The sequence below is a fragment of the Caenorhabditis remanei genome, chromosome IV (assembly GCF_010183535.1).
Source record: "Caenorhabditis remanei strain PX506 chromosome IV, whole genome shotgun sequence".
Lineage (NCBI taxonomy): Eukaryota > Metazoa > Nematoda > Chromadorea > Rhabditida > Rhabditidae > Caenorhabditis > Caenorhabditis remanei.
The window spans coordinates 14,259,485-14,279,518 of NC_071331.1; the positions used below are offsets into that span (position 1 = coordinate 14,259,485).

Here is a 20,034-nt window from a genome sequence, read left to right on the forward strand (position 1 = left end):
GAACGGACCGATTCGGAAACCAATTGAAAATAAATTCTCTTCGAGTTATGACAGAGAAAATCGAGTGATTTCACATGAAAATACCTTTTTGAATACCGGTTGCCCTCTAGAGAAACTTTTTGGGGGCAGTTTCTCTAAAGGAACAAGTGATACATAGGCATGACAGTATCTCGAGAATTATCATATCTATGACTACGGGAGTAGCCATTTGTATACATTACTACATCCATTTAATACATCTACAATTCTTTCCAATCATTCACTTTGTGTCATTCCGTTAATTTGATAAGTGTGACTTCGTTCTCGTCTACCTCCCATCGTTTTCCTCTTCTCGATTCTCTTCAACACATCTGAAATTCATCGTTTTCTCCTTTCGTCTCCCAATGCCAATACACAATCGCTGACCTTTCTTAATTGGTATTCGCGCTCATTTTGACATTGTGTCAACTTTTGTGTCAACTATTTGCCTCGGGTTTACCTGCAAAAAAGTAAATAAGAATTGGAAGAAAAAAAGCGAAAAAGAAATGAATTGTTGTTGAAAACTGTCTGAATCATGAGACCAGAACGTTGACATCGAATCCTATTCAATTCAAAACTTTTCCTCTTTTGTCAGTTTCTTTCGTTTTTCTTTTTTGCGCTGAAAGACGCTGTTTTTCATCACAATCGAATAACGTTTCCATTGATTTTCATGTTGGCTTTTTTCAATTCATCTTCTCTCTTTCTTCCCCTTTTCTCTGAAAATACCATATTTTTGTTTCAGAATGAACTCAACATTCGGACGGGTAAGGAAGAAAGTTTCAATCATTTCTGTTCCAGAATTTGCACCTGATTCATATGAGAGTAAGTGGCTAATTATGGAACCGTTCGCAAATTTCTGTAAACTTGGGTATAAGAAATGGAAAAAAGTGAAATGTGTATTATTTGAACTCTAAAAATAAACTTCCGAATACAGATTTCTAAATGTGTTCCCTATTCAAGAGTTGGCAGTGATCTGCAAAAAACTATGAATTAAATGTAAACCGGTTTGATATTTTTTCAATTTGAATCGAGTTAAAAATTGTTTTATTTTTGTGAGAACTAAATACCTTCTTTCTAAAAATCATGGACAAGAATAATAGTTTAACAGAAACCAGAATTCTTCATATTTCCCGGCACAAAATCAAACATCGCACAGTCTACAAGTACATTCGATGACTCATTTTTCTGAGCAGATCGATTTAGAAACGAATCGAAAAAAAAACAAAATCATATGTTAGACCAACCAAAAAAACACTTTGAAACAGTTTATTCCGGAATTTTTTCGTCCGTCTTTCAATAGAAAAGGGGCATCTGTAAGCGGCTTACGTACCGTCTTGGTCTTCTCATGTACATTTATTTCATGAAATGTTTCTACAAACAAACAAAACATACCGATTTCTGTCTCCTTTATGTCTCCATTCTCCTCTCCATGATATTCCGAACTCTTCCACTTTCTTTCTTTATCTCTTACATCTGTTCAAAATGTTTAACAAAACGAACTTACATAATAATACAGCTGTTTTTCGATTTTACTATTCTCTTGACGAGTCATAACTAATAGCAAGTGATTGATGATTGAACAAGAATATTCTTACTTCTCCATTACTATTCATTGTCGTCATCAACATCTCGTCAAATAGTTCGTCTCGTTGATTTCTCTCTGACGTCGTCAATTCGTTCATCGAATTGTTCGAATGATCAATTACCCTTTTCTCTCTATTTCTCTTTCGTAGATTCTAATCTCTAGACTGTTTCATTTCAATCAAATTAGGGAAGCTACAAAATGGACTTTTCTGTTTTATGACAGGTTGAAACTAATGGTACGTTTTGAAAAAAGAATTTGGATGCAAATATGAGCACAAAGTTAAAAAATCTAGGTACTTCGATACTTTAAAATCGAGAAAGGCGACGGAAAACATATTTCAAACGGAACGCCTTCACATATGTAGAAACTATGAAAATTGTACATTTTCAACAATATGGTATACCGTAAAAAAGTTAATTTTATTGACAACTATTCAGAAGAACCAGTAGTTCGAAATAAATTAACATACATCAATGGTCGACCACCTCGATTTCACACATATTGAATAAAACATTTTCGTGTTCCCGATCACATTTTCATCCCTTTCCACTGAGCCGTTCTTCTTCTTTTTTTTCTATTTTTTCAACGTTTTCATCCTTCCGTTTTCCTCATAAAACATCCTACTTCACAGCTGCATTGCATAATCGTCGTCAGCTTTTTGGCCCATAAAACCAAAATTTTTAGATGTTTAGTTGTCACTTTACTTCCATGATTTTCTCTTGTATATTCAAAGTTTTATCTTTTTCTTCCAATAATGTCATATGTTTCCATTCTGGACAGTTTCCGATCACGGTGGGAACGAAACAAAAAGGGAAAAATGAAACAAAAAATTGTCTGCTAGTTTGTGTTTTGTGTAAGAGAGTACTGGGAATGACGTAACGCAAATCGTTAAACTTTTATAGTCCTTTTGCTTTGAGCGTACCGTCGATCATCCGATTCAAGACAAAATGACACGGAAAATAAATAGTTTCAGTTTTTCGAATTTTCAGACGAAAACGTTGCAACAAGCGGTGGAATTGTTGGAATTGGATCGACGAGCGGAGGCAGTACACGAATTGAATTCGATTTTGATGATTTTGAGGAACAGATTATGAGAAAATCCAGGTCAGTTCTTCTTCTTCTCCTTCTTTTTCTTTTTCAAGTCTCTGACCACGCAAACAAGAAAAAAGCGGAGGCGAGAGTACCGTAGAACAGGAAACGAAAAAGTAAATGAAACCTTGTTTTATCCAAATAGATTGTTCAACAAGAGATAACTTTCTCAAGTATTCGAGTGGGGTCTCTGGAGTATCGACTACCAGTATCACAATCAGAAAGTACAAGGCCACCCAAAGAGAGATCATCAATTTGTAATGACTGTTGGGTTATAGTGGTATTCTGAACCTTCATCGTATATTTCAATCAGAATTTAGAATTTTCATAAACGTTTCCTAGTGAATCCCTCCTTATTGTTTCTTACAATATTCAGAGTTACACTCCAAAATTTACAGCTTTTTCTCTTTATTCCAGCCTCTATTTTTGATAATTTCCTCTTCTTCTCCCGTTGAAGATGACACTAAATAATCCATTTAATAGTATTAGATGGACTTTTCAGACAAAAAAGTGATTGATGGCATTTCCAATGATAACTTTGACTTTTTTTTTGAAAATTAGAGAACTTTCGATTCCGGTTGAAATAGTTTGAATCCATCTACAATTTAGCAAGACTATCTCTTCGTGGGTGAGAATGATTCTTCGAAATCCTAATGGTGACGTCACTACTTTCCTTTCTCCGAGAAAAAAACGGAGAATCTGATTCTTGTCATTTAGCAGCTAATAATAAGTATCTTTCTATTATTCTCTCTCTCTCATTTCATCTATTTTTCTCCCTTTTCCGTCACGAAACAGTCAAATGAAAGGTGGGCAAATCCGCCGAGTAGGCGGACAAGCGTAAGGAGAGAAATCATCATGATATCACTGTCTTTTTCGTCTATTTTCTCTAGTCACTGATTAGCTTTTCACAATTGGTCTTCATTTCATTTCGAACCATTTTCAGTCAAAATATGAGTGTCACTTTTATAGTTTTTTAATTCTCAGTTTCTGTTAGAAAACTTTAGTGTTTTAGAAAAATTGAATGCAGAAATATTGAAAAAAATAAAGATTTACTTTCAATTCGGAGGATTACAGTTCCACTAATTTGTTTCGACTGCCCTATTTTCCTATTGAAAACTCATAAAATTTCTAAAACCTATAATTTAAAAGTTTGACCTGATTTCGACTGTCTTCTCTATCTCTCTCTCTCATATTAAAATGAACCAATTTCAATTCGAATATTCGAATTCAAACGTCGAGAGTTTTTATTTTGATTTTCAATATTTTTTGTTCCTCTGCTTGATTTGAGATGATCTGATGGTAGTTTGCTAGTTAATTCTAAAAATAATTTTTCCACGAACAGTTCAATTTTTCACTGAACACTTCTCATTTCTGATCAATAGTTTGATAATATTGTCATACAAAAGCACACAATCAAAACGAAGGATTTGTAAGCAAGCAGAAAAAAAGAAGAAAAAAGAGAAAAAAGAGTTTGATTGTTATGTCTGAATCTCTTCCTCTCATCCGCTATTTTCACATTTTCCGTGCCGTACAAAAGTGTTATATGGCATGAATACCGAGAGAAAAAGAGTTGTTTGCATACAGATGTACATTCAATAACCTTATCACTTTCTCTGGATTTATCAATGATGATGCTTCTTGGAGAAAATGTTTTTTGTTTGTCTGAAAGGAGTGAGAATGGGGAGAAGCCATTTGAGAAGGAATCACTTTCTTCTTCTGTTCCATTTTCTATTCTTTGTGTTTTGAATAACTATATACGTGGTTTTCATTTGCGTCATTCGTTTCTCTTAAATTCGCCTCTTTTCATAGAAATTTCGTTTTTTTCCAGGATTCATTTGCTGATTAATTGAATTATATATTTAATAAACTATCAATTTTGAATCTAGGAATGAAACATTTCCAAAAACTACTTGACCTTCAAAGCTGATTTTTTCGGTTTCTTCAAGCCTTCGTCAGTCATCCACTCTCTGGTAACCTAGATTCTGTCTCTTTTCTGAATTCTATTTTTAATTTTGAAACTCATGACTCATGACCCAGAATATGAAGCTTTCTGCGTCAGACAGTTTTCTTTTCTCCTCATTTTCATCGTTTCCCAAAACATAACACCTGAGTGAATCATATGACAAGAAAGTTCTAATTTCGAACTCTTCCTTCTTTCCCTCTTTCCGAAAACCCAATAATCTGAAAACCAAGAGAATGTTCTGACACTCTCCGCTCCAACTTCTTCAATTGAACCGTCCTTCGGATTGCGTCTGCTGCATTTTTATTATCACCTCCTCTCTTTGATAACAATCAATCGTTTTTCCCTTTTTTCTGCAATATTGTGCCTCTTTCTTCTCTTTTTCATTCCCTCTCTCCTCCTGATTTTTTCAATATGTTGCCATTTTCTGATTAATTTTTTTCCGATTTTCAATTTGCTTCCTCACAAGAATCGCCTGTATTCACATTCTAGAGAATTCTTTTGAACAAGTTCCTGCCTCAAAATAGTTTTGTTTTCCTATATAACAGAATTTGAAAAGCAACAATTATTGTATCAAGTTGAAAAACAGTGGTGTACGTCAACTTTGAAACCCCATAATCCAGAATTTCTATATTCGGAATTGTATGAAAACTCTAAATTCAGTTCTCTCTTGTTTCCAGAATGACCTCATTTATTATCTCCTCCATCATATTTTCCCTCGTATTTGTCATGATGAGTCTCGTTGTGAAACCCGTTTTCCCAATTTGCCATTCGCTTGTTTTGCCTCTTTTTGATTTTATCTCGATACCGTCTAAATTTTGTTTATATTTGGTTGTCTTTCTTTATAGTTCACTACTCAATTCTTCTCTCTTCTATGCCCTCAAACATTACATAATGGATTATGACTATAGGAGACGTGTTCTGGAACGTAACATTGGGTGAGAAAACGAAAAAAAGAGAAAAGGAAAAGAGTTTCATCGCCATTAAAATGAAAAATGAAAGCATCAAACACTACCGAAAAAGACAGTGTTCCGCGGTGTTGAAAAGCATGAAAAACAGAAAAAGAAAACAGAAAAAAAGGGTTTTGTGGAGAAAAGAAAAGCATTAAAAGCACAGTCATCCCCTTCCATTTCTTCTTCTTTTCCCCTATTTCTTTCATTTTTCCAGCATGGCTCTTCCGAGTCGGAAGCTTACCATCGCCAGCAGTATAGATCACGGCAACAATGGAAATTTACATATTGGAGATATCATTTCATTATACACAGAGTCTTCTACTAATCAAGAACAGCGGGGTTTTTTGAGCACACTTGGGTGAGTTTTCAATTCTTTAAATGAACTAATTGTTTATCTTTTCAGACTGGTAGATGACAGATGTATCGTTGAATTGAAAGACGGACGGCCTGAAAGTCCACCAAAAAAGTTTCGTGATTGTCTATTCAAAGTGTGTCCAGTGAACAGATATGCAGCCCAAAAGCACTTATGGACAGAGCAAAAAAGGTTTCAAACGGGAGATTCGATGTTTGATGACGATTTGATGAACAAGTTGAGAGTTGCTGCCGATAAAGTGAGTTTTTTCTTGTTTTAATATTTTTCACTTCCAAACATCAAATAAATTTTTCATCGCAAGCCTTGTATTTCAGGAACGCGAAGAAAATGAAGCAGAATTCCAAAAGACCCTCGGAAACGTAGTTCAATATGGATCAATGGTTCAATTGCTTCATGTTAAATCGAATAAATACATCACTGTGCAGAAGAACTCACCAGCAAAAAGAGAACGAAATGCAATGAAGGTTTGTCTTCTTCTTCTTCGCTGAATATTGCTTTCGTTTTCGTTCATGATCATCGTTTGAGTGATCAAGTATCTTCTTTTTGTTCTTTTTCATTATCATGGCGTGAGTTCAAAAGTGTGAGATACTGATCTTTGAATAGGGATATGAATGAAAGATTTCTGTTTACTAGAAGTAACCGGAAATATTCTTCTCAAAAGAAAACTTTTAGGTCTACTTAGATCGTGCTGGAAATGAAGGAAGTTGGTTCATAATTGAGCCAGCCTACAAACATTATGCCATTGGAGATAATGTATCAGCTGGAAATAAGATCTCATTGATTCCAAATGCAGTGTCTACAACTCAAACTGGTCATGTCAAATCACAACTTCATCTTTCCGGATTTAATCTTCTCGATCATCAGACAGCTGCAGAAGTGAACTGTTTGAATGAGCCAACTGAATGGCAAGTGTTCATGTTCCTTTTGTTTGATGAGAACCAACAAAATAGTGTCAAATCGGTGCGTTGAGGTAGGGACGAAATGGAAATTTATCAGAAATATTTCAGGGAGATGTAGTCAGATTATTCCACGCAGATCAACAAACTTTCCTCACTCTGGACACAATTCCAAAAATAAATCCAGCAAAAGATGTGGTATTTCTGAGAATGACAAACCGTCCATCTGCTGCAGATGCGACAAGTTCAAGAGCATTATGGGAAGTTCAGGTAAGAAGGGATTGCCTTTGAAAGCATTGAAACTTCTTGTCTAGGTTGTTCAAACGAATGCATATCGTGGAGGAACTGCCAAGTGGAACAAAACATATCGCTTCAAACATCTTGCATCTGACATGTATTTAACAGTTGAAGCATCTCAAATTCAAGTGAAACCAGCTGTAAATGGAAGACGTGCGAGTTTGATTTATTCAAAGTTAGTATCCTTTCCCCTTCCTTACCGTACCCATTTTCAGCCCCTTTGCTCAGTGCATTATCACAAAAATCTAGAATGTTGGAGCGGTAAGATACAGAATCTGAGAATTTGATTTTTGCATGTTCCGCATTTTCTACTAATCACTGTCCGGAATTTTTTATCGGCTAACTTCGCTACTACTAACTCAATCCAATTTTTCGTTCCGATATTGAATACAACTTTTCAGGACAAACAATCCAATGGCAAGCATGTATTCAGATGGTCCTAATGGCATCACAAATGGTACAGAGAAAATGAAACTGCATAGACAAATCAACATTCCAGATTCCTCCGATGCATCAAATGGTCCTAATGTCTATTTCCTCTCTCCAACAAAATCAGATTTCCCAGAATCAAATGAGAATCTTCTGTTCCAGTTGGATCCTTCCACATTTATGAAAGTGAGTGCTTCCAAAATTGCTTCGAACATTTAAAAAATCCATTTTTCAGTCAAACAAAGATGTTCCACGTCGTTCATACGTCCGTCTACTTCATCAGAGCACCGATACTTGGGTTCACGCGACAAATGCAACGGAGAAACAGAACCTCCATTTCAGTAATAAAAATGAAAAGGGATGGGTCAAAGTGATTTGTGAGACCAACAGAGTTGACAAGGAAACATTCGCATTGCTTCCTGTTAATCCGGATGAGGTCAGTTTAATGCTATGATCTACAACAGAAAATAAGAAATTTACAGGTTCGAGACCTTGACTTCGCCAACGATGCCTGCAAAGCTCTTCGTAATTTCATCAATCTCATCAAAATTGGTTCTGTCATCTCGAAAGAAGCTCTCAATTCAACAACACAACTTCTTATTGACTGCATTCTTTTCGTTACCAACTCATCAGATCATCTTGCTGATCCATTGAAAATCACTGACTTCTCTCCATCTCGTGACCGTCAAAAACTTTTGCGTGAACAAGAAGTCCTTCATCAAGTATTCCTTCTTCTGAAAGCACCATTCCAACCACGTCAGGGGTCCACCGAATTGGGTCCTCTTCTCAGTTCTCCGGCTGAATTAAGTGACAGTAGAAATGAAATATTCAAGACAATGTTCCAACTATGCTATTGTCTTTTGAAGTATTCACAAGTCAGCTACAGAAAAAATCAGGAGTTTTTAGCTGAGAAGTTTGGAGAAATTCAGGTACGTTGCCCATCGGACTATCTGGTCGCAATGTTTATTTTCAGGAACAAATTGGTTTCGATCTAATGGCCGAAGACACGATGACAGCTGTTCTTCACAATAATCCAAAGCTTCTTGAGAAATACGTAAAGGCGCCGCACGTCGAGAGATTCGTTGAGCTGGTCAGAAACAATCGTCAGGGAAAGTGAGTTGACCTTCAAATGGGACAGATGGCAGATGTTCAGATTAATAGAGGTTTTCGTTCATTCTTTTCAGGGGAATTCAGTTCTCAGCTGCACGGTTTGTTCGGAAATGTTGTATTCTTGTGAATATTGTGTTAGAGATTTCGTATTTTAATAACTTGATAAACTATTTGAACACAATATTTCCTTATTTCAGATTCCTCGATTACCTCGCTGATCTCTGTGTCTGCCGTGGAGAAGCCAATAAGAAGATTCAAGAACTCATTTGTACTTCAGTTTTGAGCAACACTCACCGTGATATTTTTATGGATACTAAAGTTATTGAGGGAGAAATTGAGGTCGGCTGGGCTCCTAATTTTAGAAAACTCGTTGATATAGCAGAAGGAGCAAAATCAAATCATGATGACGTGGAGCATTTGGATTACTACCGGTTTGTTGAAGTCTTTGATGACTATTAACAACACGTTCTTCAATTTCAGCCACCAACTTGATCTACTTTCCCAAATGTGTCAAGAACAACAATATCTTGCAATTGATCCACCATTAGAGAGAGGTCTCATGAATATTTCCCAACAACTTCCAGCCGAACTTGTTTTACAGTAAGAACATTCTGAACCGACGAGCCATATATTTAAAAAAAAACATTTCCCAGATGTATGTCAGATACTCGTCTTCCATATGATCTTCGTGGATCCTTTACTCGTCTCATGCTCCATCTTCATGTTGTACGAGGCAGTCCTATGTCTGCAATCCGTCACGCAAGACTTTGGTGGAGTATTCCAGAAAATGTGAATGTGTCAACGTATGAATCAGTGTCCGTTGAGGCATATTCAGATGGAAGTCGGATGAGAATTGGTGCTTCGATTGCTCATAAAGTGCTCGCTACAGTGGAAACATACCTGATGGCTCTGAGAAATCAGTCAACAGATGAGAGACACAGTGTCAACTCTAGTAAATTAACTTATGAGGTGAGTGTAACAAGGGGAGAAACACATCCCAAATACTTTTGTTTTCAGATTGTAAATCTTGCCAAAGCACTTGCTCAATTCAACTTCTACTCATTCAATGAACTTCTGCAACTCACTCAAAACCTTTTAGCAATAATCAATGAAGGACCTTCAGTCGAACAAGTTCCATCTCATCGAGCAATGGTGAATGCAATTAGAAACATGTCGAAATCAATGATGAGAGGAGGAAGTAACAAAGAAAGTTCGAAAGATCTTGCGAAAACATCATCAATGTCAACAGATGATGCCGGAAGGAGCAAGGAAGGAAGAGCTTTAATCGTCAAGACGAAACTGATTGTTGCTGAAATACTTCAGTTCGTGATGGATGTCAGGAGAGATTATCGAATTACAATGGCACTTTCCTGGTTCAAAAATGTCTTTCCTTGTGATGAAGATGGTTCATTGATGCATTCAGCAAGTATAAATGAGAGAATGGCGTCTGAACTTTATGATGCAATTTATCATTCATCTGGACATGAACTCCATTTGGATGGAAAAGATGGACAACTTCTACTTGCAATTCTTCTTCAAATGACGATGTCTGATTATCCACCACTCACGAGTATTGCATTGAAAGTTCTTTTCCGTCATTTCACTCAATATCAAGAGCTTTTGGAAGATTTGAAACAAGTTCAGTTGCTAGTTTCGAATGATGACGTGGAGAATTATCGGCAGATCGATCGAGATTTGTTCATTCTGAAAAATCTCACAGAGAAATCTGAGTTGTGGGTTCACGGAGATAGGAATCATTCTGTTGAAACCAAAGAAGTGGATGACAAGGAAAGAACAACTGAATATGATCTACAGAGACATGAACTGAATACTCCAAGAGCATTTGGATCAAGAGATTCGATGGATGCAGTGATTGCAGTTATAAACGAGCATTATTCAAACTTCAAAACTGAAAGTCTTCAACTTCTGAATCGTCTTTTGATTAAAGACGATCGAAATGATGCAGCTGTTGCTCTTCAAGAACTTAGTGACAAAGCACCACTCATCGCATATCCACTGATCCGTCAAATGCTGGTTCGTCTTACAAGAATGTGTTATCGAGATGGGAAACCAGATACAATGAATCAACAACTTCTGAAAAACATGAGAGTTTACGAAGTTGTTCTGGAGTTTATCAGTGTTCCACATGACAAGAAACACGATCACGAGATGATGAAGTTGATAACTTTATCCCATGAATTCTTGAGAAGTTTCTGCAAAACAAATAAGGAGAATCAAAGTAGACTTTACAAGTTCATTTCTTACGAAAAAGATGCAAAAGAAGGGATGCTCCGAGTTGAAACAGTCGAAGAAGTTGGAACTTTGGTTGCGATATTCCGGAATAACCGAGAGCTTGCATCGAATGTTCCGGAGGAATTGATTGCTCATATTGTCGGATTGATCGAGCATAATTCAAGAAACCCAATATTCCTTGAGTTGCTCCAAGCATTGGTTTGTGTTTACGATAAGGAAATTGAAAGTGGGCAGGAGAAAGTTGCAAATGAAATCTGTGCGGCTTCGGATGAAGTCAGACAACTCTATGTGGATAATGCATCATTTGAGGAATTGGAAGCTCTGATGAAACAAGAAAAAGAGTCGAGAGGAAGAGAAACTGATAGTCGGAAACCATTGAAGTACCACATTGAATTGGTTCGTCTGCTCGCAATGTGTACACGTGGAAAGAATGGAAACACTGAATTGAAATGTGCTTCACAAATTCCAATGGATCATATCGTCCGAGTTGTCACTTCCAAGCATTGCCTTGTTGAAGTGAAGACTGTCTATCTTCAACTTCTTCTTCACTGTTATATTGATACGGATGCTGAGATGAAAGACGCCTATAAGACAGAATACGTTGACAACATTCTCAATAATCTTCTTGAAGATATTCGTTCTCTTCGAATCGAAAAATTGACAGATGCTGAAACAGTGACACTTGAACATTACATCTGTCATACTGTCACTGAAGTGCTCATCAAGTTTTTCGAAGCTCCGTATTCTGCTCTTCAACAAGCGAAAGTTGATGTTCATCATCACAAAAAGACATTCTCAGAAGTGTTGTTGGAGTTGACAAGTTTGGAAAGAGGGAAATTGAAGAGTACAAGATCGTCAAGGAACTGGTATCGAGTTGCCGAATGCATCAAAAGATTGACGAAATGGGCAGAAGAACACAGTATTACACTTCCAGCAACTCTCGCAGGACCCCAGATGGCTGGAACTGCATCCGTTCGTCAGAAATGGCAGAATGCGGCAACCTCGGCAAAGTTGATTGGATTGAATAAGGTGAGTTTGGAAATCGATTGGCTATCAACTCTGTTCAGGATGGATATTTCGGTATTGAGAAGTCATTTACAGCTTGTTTTCGTAAGCCAACGAGAAAAATGTTCAGCCAGTTGAAATATTTAGCGAATTTATCCCAAAAATTGTAGATGATGAGTCAGGAATCGCAGTCGGAGTACGATTCAGATTGCAGTCAGGGTCCATATCAGCCATCGGTTTGTTTCGTTGGCGTGGTATTTAGTCTCTAGTTCTGATAGATACTAAGTGAACAGCTAAAATTAATTCGTTTAGCTTTTGTGTTGAATTTGTTGTTGTTGTTAGTGCGAGTGGTTTCATCTTTAAAATCTAAAATCTTTCAATTATTTCAGCCAATTATAACGCTTGTCGTTGAGGTGAGATTGAAGAGTGTGGCGTGTGATGTGTGAACTTTCTCTATTCCTATCACCAGTATTTCCAGTATAACACATTCCAAAAAACATTTCTAAAACAATATTCTATCCTCCAACTGTTTTCCAAGTAATGACTTTTCTCTAGCATGATCTATCTGCATGTTTTTTAATGATAGAGAATTGAATCGAGTTCTTTTTCAGAGACTAAACAGACAGAATACTCTCAATCCTGGACATCGACTCTATGGAACATCCAATTCAATGACTGAACACACTTCTGCAAATGTTGTTACATGCTACCATGTCAGTTACTCAAGAGGAGAATGTATTCAAGTCAATTGATTTCAGATGATGATCGGAGAATTCAAATTCTATCTTCATCCTCTCCACGCAGCCGAAGGAAGTGTTCTTGTTGAAGTTCTTCATACTCCCGAACTGTTGTTCCCTGAAGGATCATCCCTCCGTGATCAATGTGCTCGAGGAGGAGTCGTTGCCAAACTGATTCAACATTGCAAAACATTGATGCAGAATAAACAAGACAATCTGTGTGCGAGAGTCCTTCAAACTTTATGTAAAATGTGTGATTGCACGAAACAACAGCTCACTCAACAGGTACTTTTTTCAGTTTTATCTTTAATTTCTTACGAAAAGTGTTGAATTTAAATCAATCAACTCTTCAGGGTCGTCGTATCTATAATAGTAGCTTTGAGAAGGTTTGGCACACGAATCTTTTTAGTTTCATTTCACTTTCTGAATTTTTATATTTGCGTACTGTAAATGTTTTCGGGTAGCTTCTTTTTGGTAGCAGTTCAATTTATTTTGCTTTTTTCATTGAAAAGGGCCCGATATACTAGAATTTAAAAAATGAGTTTCAGGGTCAACAACTCCGTCAACTTCTTCTTCAACGGTACTTCGGGCAACATAATCACCATCATCCTCCACTGGATCGACAACAATCAAAGATAGGAGAAGTTATTGAGGCAGTCAAAGGTTTGAAACAATTTAAAGTACACTTTCAACTTGAAATTTTAAGAGAAAAAAGAGGAAACGTGGAGTCAAGAACGAGATTTGTATGCAATCCAGTGTAAATTGAATGATGCAGGAGCATCTGACCTTGTCACAGACATCATCATTATGGAACCTAGTCGAGAGATATTCCTGAAGGCGATCCATTTGGCAAGAGCTTTGCTTCACGAAGGAAATGATAAAGTATAATAGAAGACTTCGAAAGACATGAAACTATCCCCATATTTCAGGTTCAACACTCCTTTTACATGCGAATGAAGCAGAAAGACATTCATGAGCCATTCTTCAAAGTCATTTTAACTCGAATTCAGACAGCCCAAAACAGATTAAAAAGTGATATGATGAGTTGCAGTGACAGTAAACCGAAAGCTTGTAAGTTATTGAAAACGAATCGGGACCCGGTTTGCACCCAAGTAACATGCATCTTTTCACACAATAGAAATTATGACAGTATTGAAAAGTTAACAATCTTATATTCTTTCCTTCTCAAAAACTTCTATAATCCATCAAGCCATCAAACAAAATAAACTTGTCACTCCACTTAACCATCACCCCATTTTCAGCTCTGTCAGCAACCGTGAGTAGGCGATGTAAGTTTCTTCACCCAAACCATTCAATGACCTATTAAATGATTCCCAGTGATTCCTTTATTCCATTTTGTGACCCTATTCTGCCCTAACCCCCAGCAGCAGTTTTCTACTTTAATCTCATCAGGTTCTGTTCGTCCGAGAGCTCTTCTCAGTCGACAAAAATCAGCAGACGCTGCTATATTCTCCAACAAAAAGGAGAAGAAATGGAATGATCGTCGTTACTCAGTGGCAGTTGCTTCTAGAAGCAGAAAAAGTTGTCCTTATTCTTTGCATGTCAAGATTAAACTCGTTTCGGGATGGCTTTATTTCCTTTTTCTATTCACACAATCTGTCCCTAACTTTCCCTTGAAACTATCTTTTCCAACCTCACCAAACCGGGATAAACCTTCTTTTTCTCTCTTTTCAATCTTTCAAATTGGGGTTTAATTTTCATTTTACTAACCTTTGGTATTTCAGCATCCACTGTTCTAACTCCCCTCATTGATGCTGGTGATTCTGGTTTCAATGGAACATTATTTGAAGTTCCACAACAAGTTCGACATCCATCGATATCTGAAATGTCCCAGTTGAGCAATGATTTGACACATTCAATTCCTGATTTGACTCCGTATCAAGATGAAGACAAGTTCGTTTTATTCTGTAGACTGGATTGAAACTTTCTGATTCCAGATCCACTGACGCCTTACCACCAGAAGTTGCACTCGTCGAACCCATCCTCCGTGTACTTCAACTTCTTTGTGAAAATCACAATAGTCTTCTTCAAAACTTCCTTCGCAAACAATCCGATAGAACTAATCATAATCTGGTCTCGGAAACTCTCAGTTTCTTGGATACAGTCTGTGGTTCAACGAAAGGAAGTCTCGGAGTTTTCGGAGAAATCGGAGAACACAACTTCTCTTTGATCACTCAAACACTAGCCACATTGACAGAATTCTGTCAGGGACCATGTCATGAGAATCAGAATACAATGGCAATGCAGGAAAATGGATTAAATATTATAATTTCTCTTGTACTGAATGAGATCAAACCACTTGCTGATGACCATATGGAACTAGCATTGGAGATCAAAAGTCAGGCATCCAAACTGTTATTGGCTATTATGGAATCAAGACACGACGGAGAAAATGCGAATCGAGTATTGAGAAATATGGCAAACATGTCTGGAGGACCAAAACAATTAGTTCATGCAATCAAACAAGCATACGAAATGACAAATTCGAATCATCACATGCTGAAATCAGTGAGCAGAGATTTATTCAGAAGAGCTGAGGATGATTCGAAGAATAAACCAGGACCCCAGATTACTGTTAACACAATATCCTTGCCTGAAATCAATGTGGATGCATCTGGAATTGTATCGATTCATACAGAGAAGAACAATTCAAGTTCTCTCGATGACAAGTTCCACGAGGAAGACTGTCCGAGTGTTGATCCGAGAGAAGTCGGACATAATATCTATATTCTTGCTCATCAATTGGCAATTCATGATGGTGAATTAGAGATTTGGTTGGATGGAAGTGACGAAAAAAAAGATGATTTGACGAGAGAAGCATTGAATTATTACAAAGAGAGGACAGCTCAAATTGAGGTTTGTTTTGAAAATAGATCCCCTGTTAAAAGTTTTAAAACGGAAGTTCTCAGTTCAAAGTTTGAAAGTTTTCATGTGTTTCGCTGTTCCACAAATTAGTTCGCCAAATTCTCAGATCAGATAAAAGTGAATCGAATTAAATAAACTCATTTGCAGATCGTAAGACGTGATCGGACTTTGGAACGGGTCGTTTTCCCAATCAACGACATCTGTTCGTATCTTACAAAAGAAACGAAAGACTACGTGTATAACAACACAGAAAGAGACAATCAAGGTTCGAAAGTCACAGAATTCTTTGATCAATGGGAGACAATGTACCATGAAATGATATGGCAACGGAAGCTACAAGATAGAAAATGGCTCTCTTGGTGTGCTTTTCGATTACCTCTCTGGACAAGATTATCCTTCCATTTCGCTTTTATTGTCAATGCTCTTGTTGCATGTTATTATCCATTCCCAGAGCATTCCACAAGTAGGTTACCATCCATTGGACAGAAATCAATTTATATTATATTCAGCTCCGATCTCATTTGGCAATTCATACAGTTGGCTTGCCGTGATCACTTCATTCCTTCTTGCTCATTATCTCCGTCATGACAAATCGTATCTTCCAAAAACGTTCCTTCTCATACTTGCGAGTCTCTGTTTCCTGTTCGTCAGTTCTATTGGTGTCAACATAACGCTTTATTTCTTCGGGATACTGCAAGTAAGGAATCTCAAAACAAAGATAATCCATTCAAAATTCTTTTTTTGCAGCTAGTCAATAAAGTGGTCCATGTACTTGCATTTGTGAGTAACAAAGGATTAGAAGATCGGCCACTCAGTGAAATATTAGCATGCCGAAATCTCCATTATCTACTAGTTTATTTGGCAGTCTGTATTGCTGGTTTTGTCATTCATCCAATGATTTATTGTGCATTACTTTTCGATATCATTGCTACCGAAGAGACACTTCAAAATGTCATTGCTTCTGTCACAAGAAATTATCAATCAATTGTTTGGACAGGACTTCTTGCTCTTATTCTTCTCTACGGCTTCTCGATTCTTGGATTCCTTTTCTTCAGACACGGTAAACTTTTTGCGTCGTTTGCTGTCTAAAAATACCACTTGTTTTCAGATTTCTATCTGGACGTGGACCCAGTGGAAGCTGATTCCTCTGCTACCATCTCATCAGGACTTCCATCTGAAACATGTCCATCTGAAGGCTGTCCGGGACTGAAACCAACTGGAAAAGACGGCGATGATGACGACGACAAGAAAATAAAATCATGTGAAACACTATGGATGTGTATTCTCCAAACAATGTATCTTGGACTGAGAAATGGAGGAGGAATCGGAGATGTTCTCAGAAATCCAGCTCCGTGGGAGGACATGTTCGTATGGCGTGTTGCTTATGATATGACATTTTTCGTTGTACTCATTGTTATCGTTCTCAACTTAATTTTCGGAGTTATCATCGATACATTCGGAGATTTGAGGGCAGAGAAGAATGAGAAGGAGCAGATTCTCAAGAATAATTGTTTCATTTGCGGTTTGGATCGATCTCGATTTGATAATAGATCAGTGACATTCGAAACTCATCGAGAAACAGAACACAATATATGGCATTATTTATATTATATTGTGATGCTTCAAATCAAGGATGAAACTGAATTCACTGGACCGGAGAGTTATGTTGCTCAATGTGTAAAGGACCGGAATCTGGACTGGTTCCCAAGAATGCAGGCTTTATCACTTCAAGATTCTGAATTAGATACTGATCAATCTGAAATGAAACAAATGAAAGATCAAATGATGCAGGTTGGAAATTATCTCAACTATTAATTAGATAGTAATTAAATTAAATTTCAGATGATTGCTATGATGCGAGAAAATCAGAGCCAGTGGGATGAGGTTCGAGCATTCATGGAACAACTACAATCTCGTTAGATTTCTAACTAGTAGCATCGTCGGATAGCTTTTTTTTCTCAACACAAATCAACTTTTCATCATTTTTTACCATGTGATTCACCCCCGTTTCAACTCATTTTTACATGTCAATCACTCCCCGTTTAGTCGTTTTCAGCACCGGTATATTTTGATTTTTTGCTTCTTTAATTTGTGATTTTTCTATTTTTTTCTAGTCTGAAAAATGTCAGATTGAATATAAAATTATTTTGATTTAATTTCTTAAAGAAACAAAGAAAAACCGGATAGAACGTTTCATTCTCTCGAGATTCTGACATTGAAGAAAAAATAAGAAATGGATGAGAAGAAGAGCCAAACTGTGGAAGATTTCAGGGGGGAAGAACGATGGAAATTTTGTGAAAAAAAGAAGAAAAGGAATGGGAAAAGGGATGAAGAAATAGAAGGTGTAGACACACAATCGTCGACTAGAAGAGATCCAAAAAATGGACTACAAACACACACACACAAAGAGAAAGATATTTATTTTCTGCCGAAACGGATAAGTGGAGCTGATGAGGCACGTCCGAAGCGGATGAGTGGAGCAGCAGCAGAACGGCCAAATCGAATGAGAGGAACAGCGGATGGAGAACGTCCGAAACGGATCAATGGAGCTGATGGGGATGCTCTCTTACCGAATCTGATGAATGGAGAGGCTTCTGGGGCACGACCGAATCTGAAATATGTTCACATAGATTCGATATAATGGATGTGATGTACCTAATCAAAGGAGCTCCATCGGCTGCTCGTTTTCCAAAACGAATGAACGGAGAAGCTTCTGGAGCCCGTCCAAAACGGATGAGTGGTGCTCCATCGGCAGCTCTTTTGCCAAAACGAATCAGTGGAGAATCCATTGCACGAGTCGGTCGATCGCTTCGTTTTTCGTTTTCAAGAAATGGAAAGTAGGGATTCTTCGGTTCGTCTGCAAATACAGATTTATTGTTTTATTCAAAGAAATTGAGAATTTCAGACTAATTTTGTAAGTTTTCTATTCTATCAGAAATGCAGAAAGTGCATTTCTGAATTTCGAGTCTTACGAAAACCCTTAGCATTGGCTTTCTTTTTTCATCCCTATTTCATTTCTGTGATTGTTTATTTTTCGAAAAATTGAGTGAATGAAAAAACACTCACATTGTTCATCGAGCATTCGAATTTCCGACGAATCAAAGGCCTGAATGGAGACGACGAACATCAGTGAAATAACGAGGAATGGCGTCATCATGATCGAATCGGAACGGGGCCGAGTTTGAGTGTGTCTGGAAACTAAACAATGACTAGTACAATGTTAACTTCAGATGATTGATGATAGTAGTCTCTCAGTTGGAGAAAAAAGAAGGAGAAGACAGGAAATAAGTAAAAGATTTGAGCTTTTAATCCCAAAGCAAAGGCAATATTTCTTGAGTGACCTCCTCCTAATTTTCAATGGTCACTCAGAGATAGAATTTGAATGATGGAGAAGGAACATTTAAAAGAAGAAGACTTGATAAAAATGATTCGGTCTGCAGAAGGTCAAGTCAGAAAAGTCACGCCATCTTCTAGATTTACATCAGATTTGCGTAAAGAAACAAAAGAGTAAAAAGAAGAAATGCGTAATTGAGACTAAGTCAACTGGAATCTGAACGGAAAAAGAAGAAGAGAGCATTCTCAGAAATCTTTAAAAGTGTGAATGAATGATGAAGACGTTCAAATCAGAAAACTGATGGGGTCAGAGTTCTAGCACTTTTTTCATAGTCTGCATCTGAAAATATTCTGAGAATTCTGAAACTGGTCTAGCACGTAAAGTGTCACAAATCTCACACTCTAGTCTACAAATGTCTCCGCATAGATCACAATTCATCATAATTGAATTGAGGCGCATAACTGAACTATAACATAATTCAATGGATATCATAATATTTCTTTTCTTTTTAAAAAGTAAACGTCAACATAAATGAAATCGTCTTGAAAAGAGATCAAGTTTCGGCCGCCCACCTTCCGCCAAACGGGGGAAATAAGTGAGGGGGAGAAGATGGTGTCGGGAAGAGATTCAGAAGAATCAGAAGGCACAATTTGACAATAAAATGATATAGAATCGGTGGAGAATATATCTGAATAGACAGATGAATGTCTCCGCCTCCATTTGCAAATTGAATTGAAAAGGAGAGGCTCCTCCTTTTTGTTTTTACTACTAATTACAGTAAACGATCCTTAATTTTATTTCGTATCGCTTTCCACTAATTTGAATTTTTGTTTTTCGGAATCTGGAATACGAGAAGAAGATGAATATTACGTACGATTGATACGTAATGGTGACCTTTTGGAACGGGGGAAAATAATTGGGATTTGGTTTTGGTCTGTCTGTTTTGAGACCTTCTCAATCTGGAATCCTCTCTATCAGAATTCGTTTTGAAGATTCTAGAATACAGTGAACTTCTGAAATGAAAAAAAAACAGCTGGAGAATATGAAAATGAGGAGGAAGAAGACAATTGTGAAAATTGAAGATGTTTGACGGCGGAGACTTGAAATAA

The 20,034-nt window shown here is 37.1% G+C and overlaps 2 protein-coding genes across 2 annotated transcripts; one reads left to right on the forward strand and one right to left on the reverse strand.

Moving 5' to 3' along the window:
* Positions 1 to 761: 761 nt before the first annotated feature.
* GCK72_013996 (uncharacterized protein) lies at positions 762 to 17,511 on the forward strand (the record flags this gene model as incomplete). The annotated part of the gene is made up of 30 exons (XM_053730100.1): positions 762 to 840; positions 2,593 to 2,707; positions 5,820 to 5,963; positions 6,009 to 6,216; positions 6,293 to 6,442; positions 6,651 to 6,938; positions 6,986 to 7,144; positions 7,189 to 7,346; positions 7,573 to 7,628; positions 7,671 to 7,786; positions 7,836 to 8,036; positions 8,083 to 8,529; positions 8,574 to 8,713; positions 8,908 to 9,141; positions 9,191 to 9,310; positions 9,364 to 9,679; positions 9,728 to 11,992; positions 12,139 to 12,204; positions 12,580 to 12,681; positions 12,727 to 12,990; positions 13,254 to 13,368; positions 13,412 to 13,587; positions 13,635 to 13,776; positions 14,451 to 14,619; positions 14,664 to 15,582; positions 15,739 to 16,054; positions 16,101 to 16,288; positions 16,339 to 16,651; positions 16,700 to 17,382; positions 17,434 to 17,511. 30 exons carry the CDS (start codon positions 762 to 764, stop codon positions 17,509 to 17,511), a joined length of 8,727 nt encoding a protein of 2,908 aa, XP_053584872.1.
* A 498-nt stretch (positions 17,512 to 18,009) lies between these two features.
* GCK72_013997 (uncharacterized protein) lies at positions 18,010 to 18,748 on the reverse strand (the record flags this gene model as incomplete). Its single annotated transcript, XM_003107969.2, has 3 exons — positions 18,010 to 18,202; positions 18,247 to 18,448; positions 18,658 to 18,748. 3 exons carry the CDS (start codon positions 18,746 to 18,748, stop codon positions 18,010 to 18,012), a joined length of 486 nt encoding a protein of 161 aa, XP_003108017.1.
* Positions 18,749 to 20,034: the final 1,286 nt, after the last annotated feature.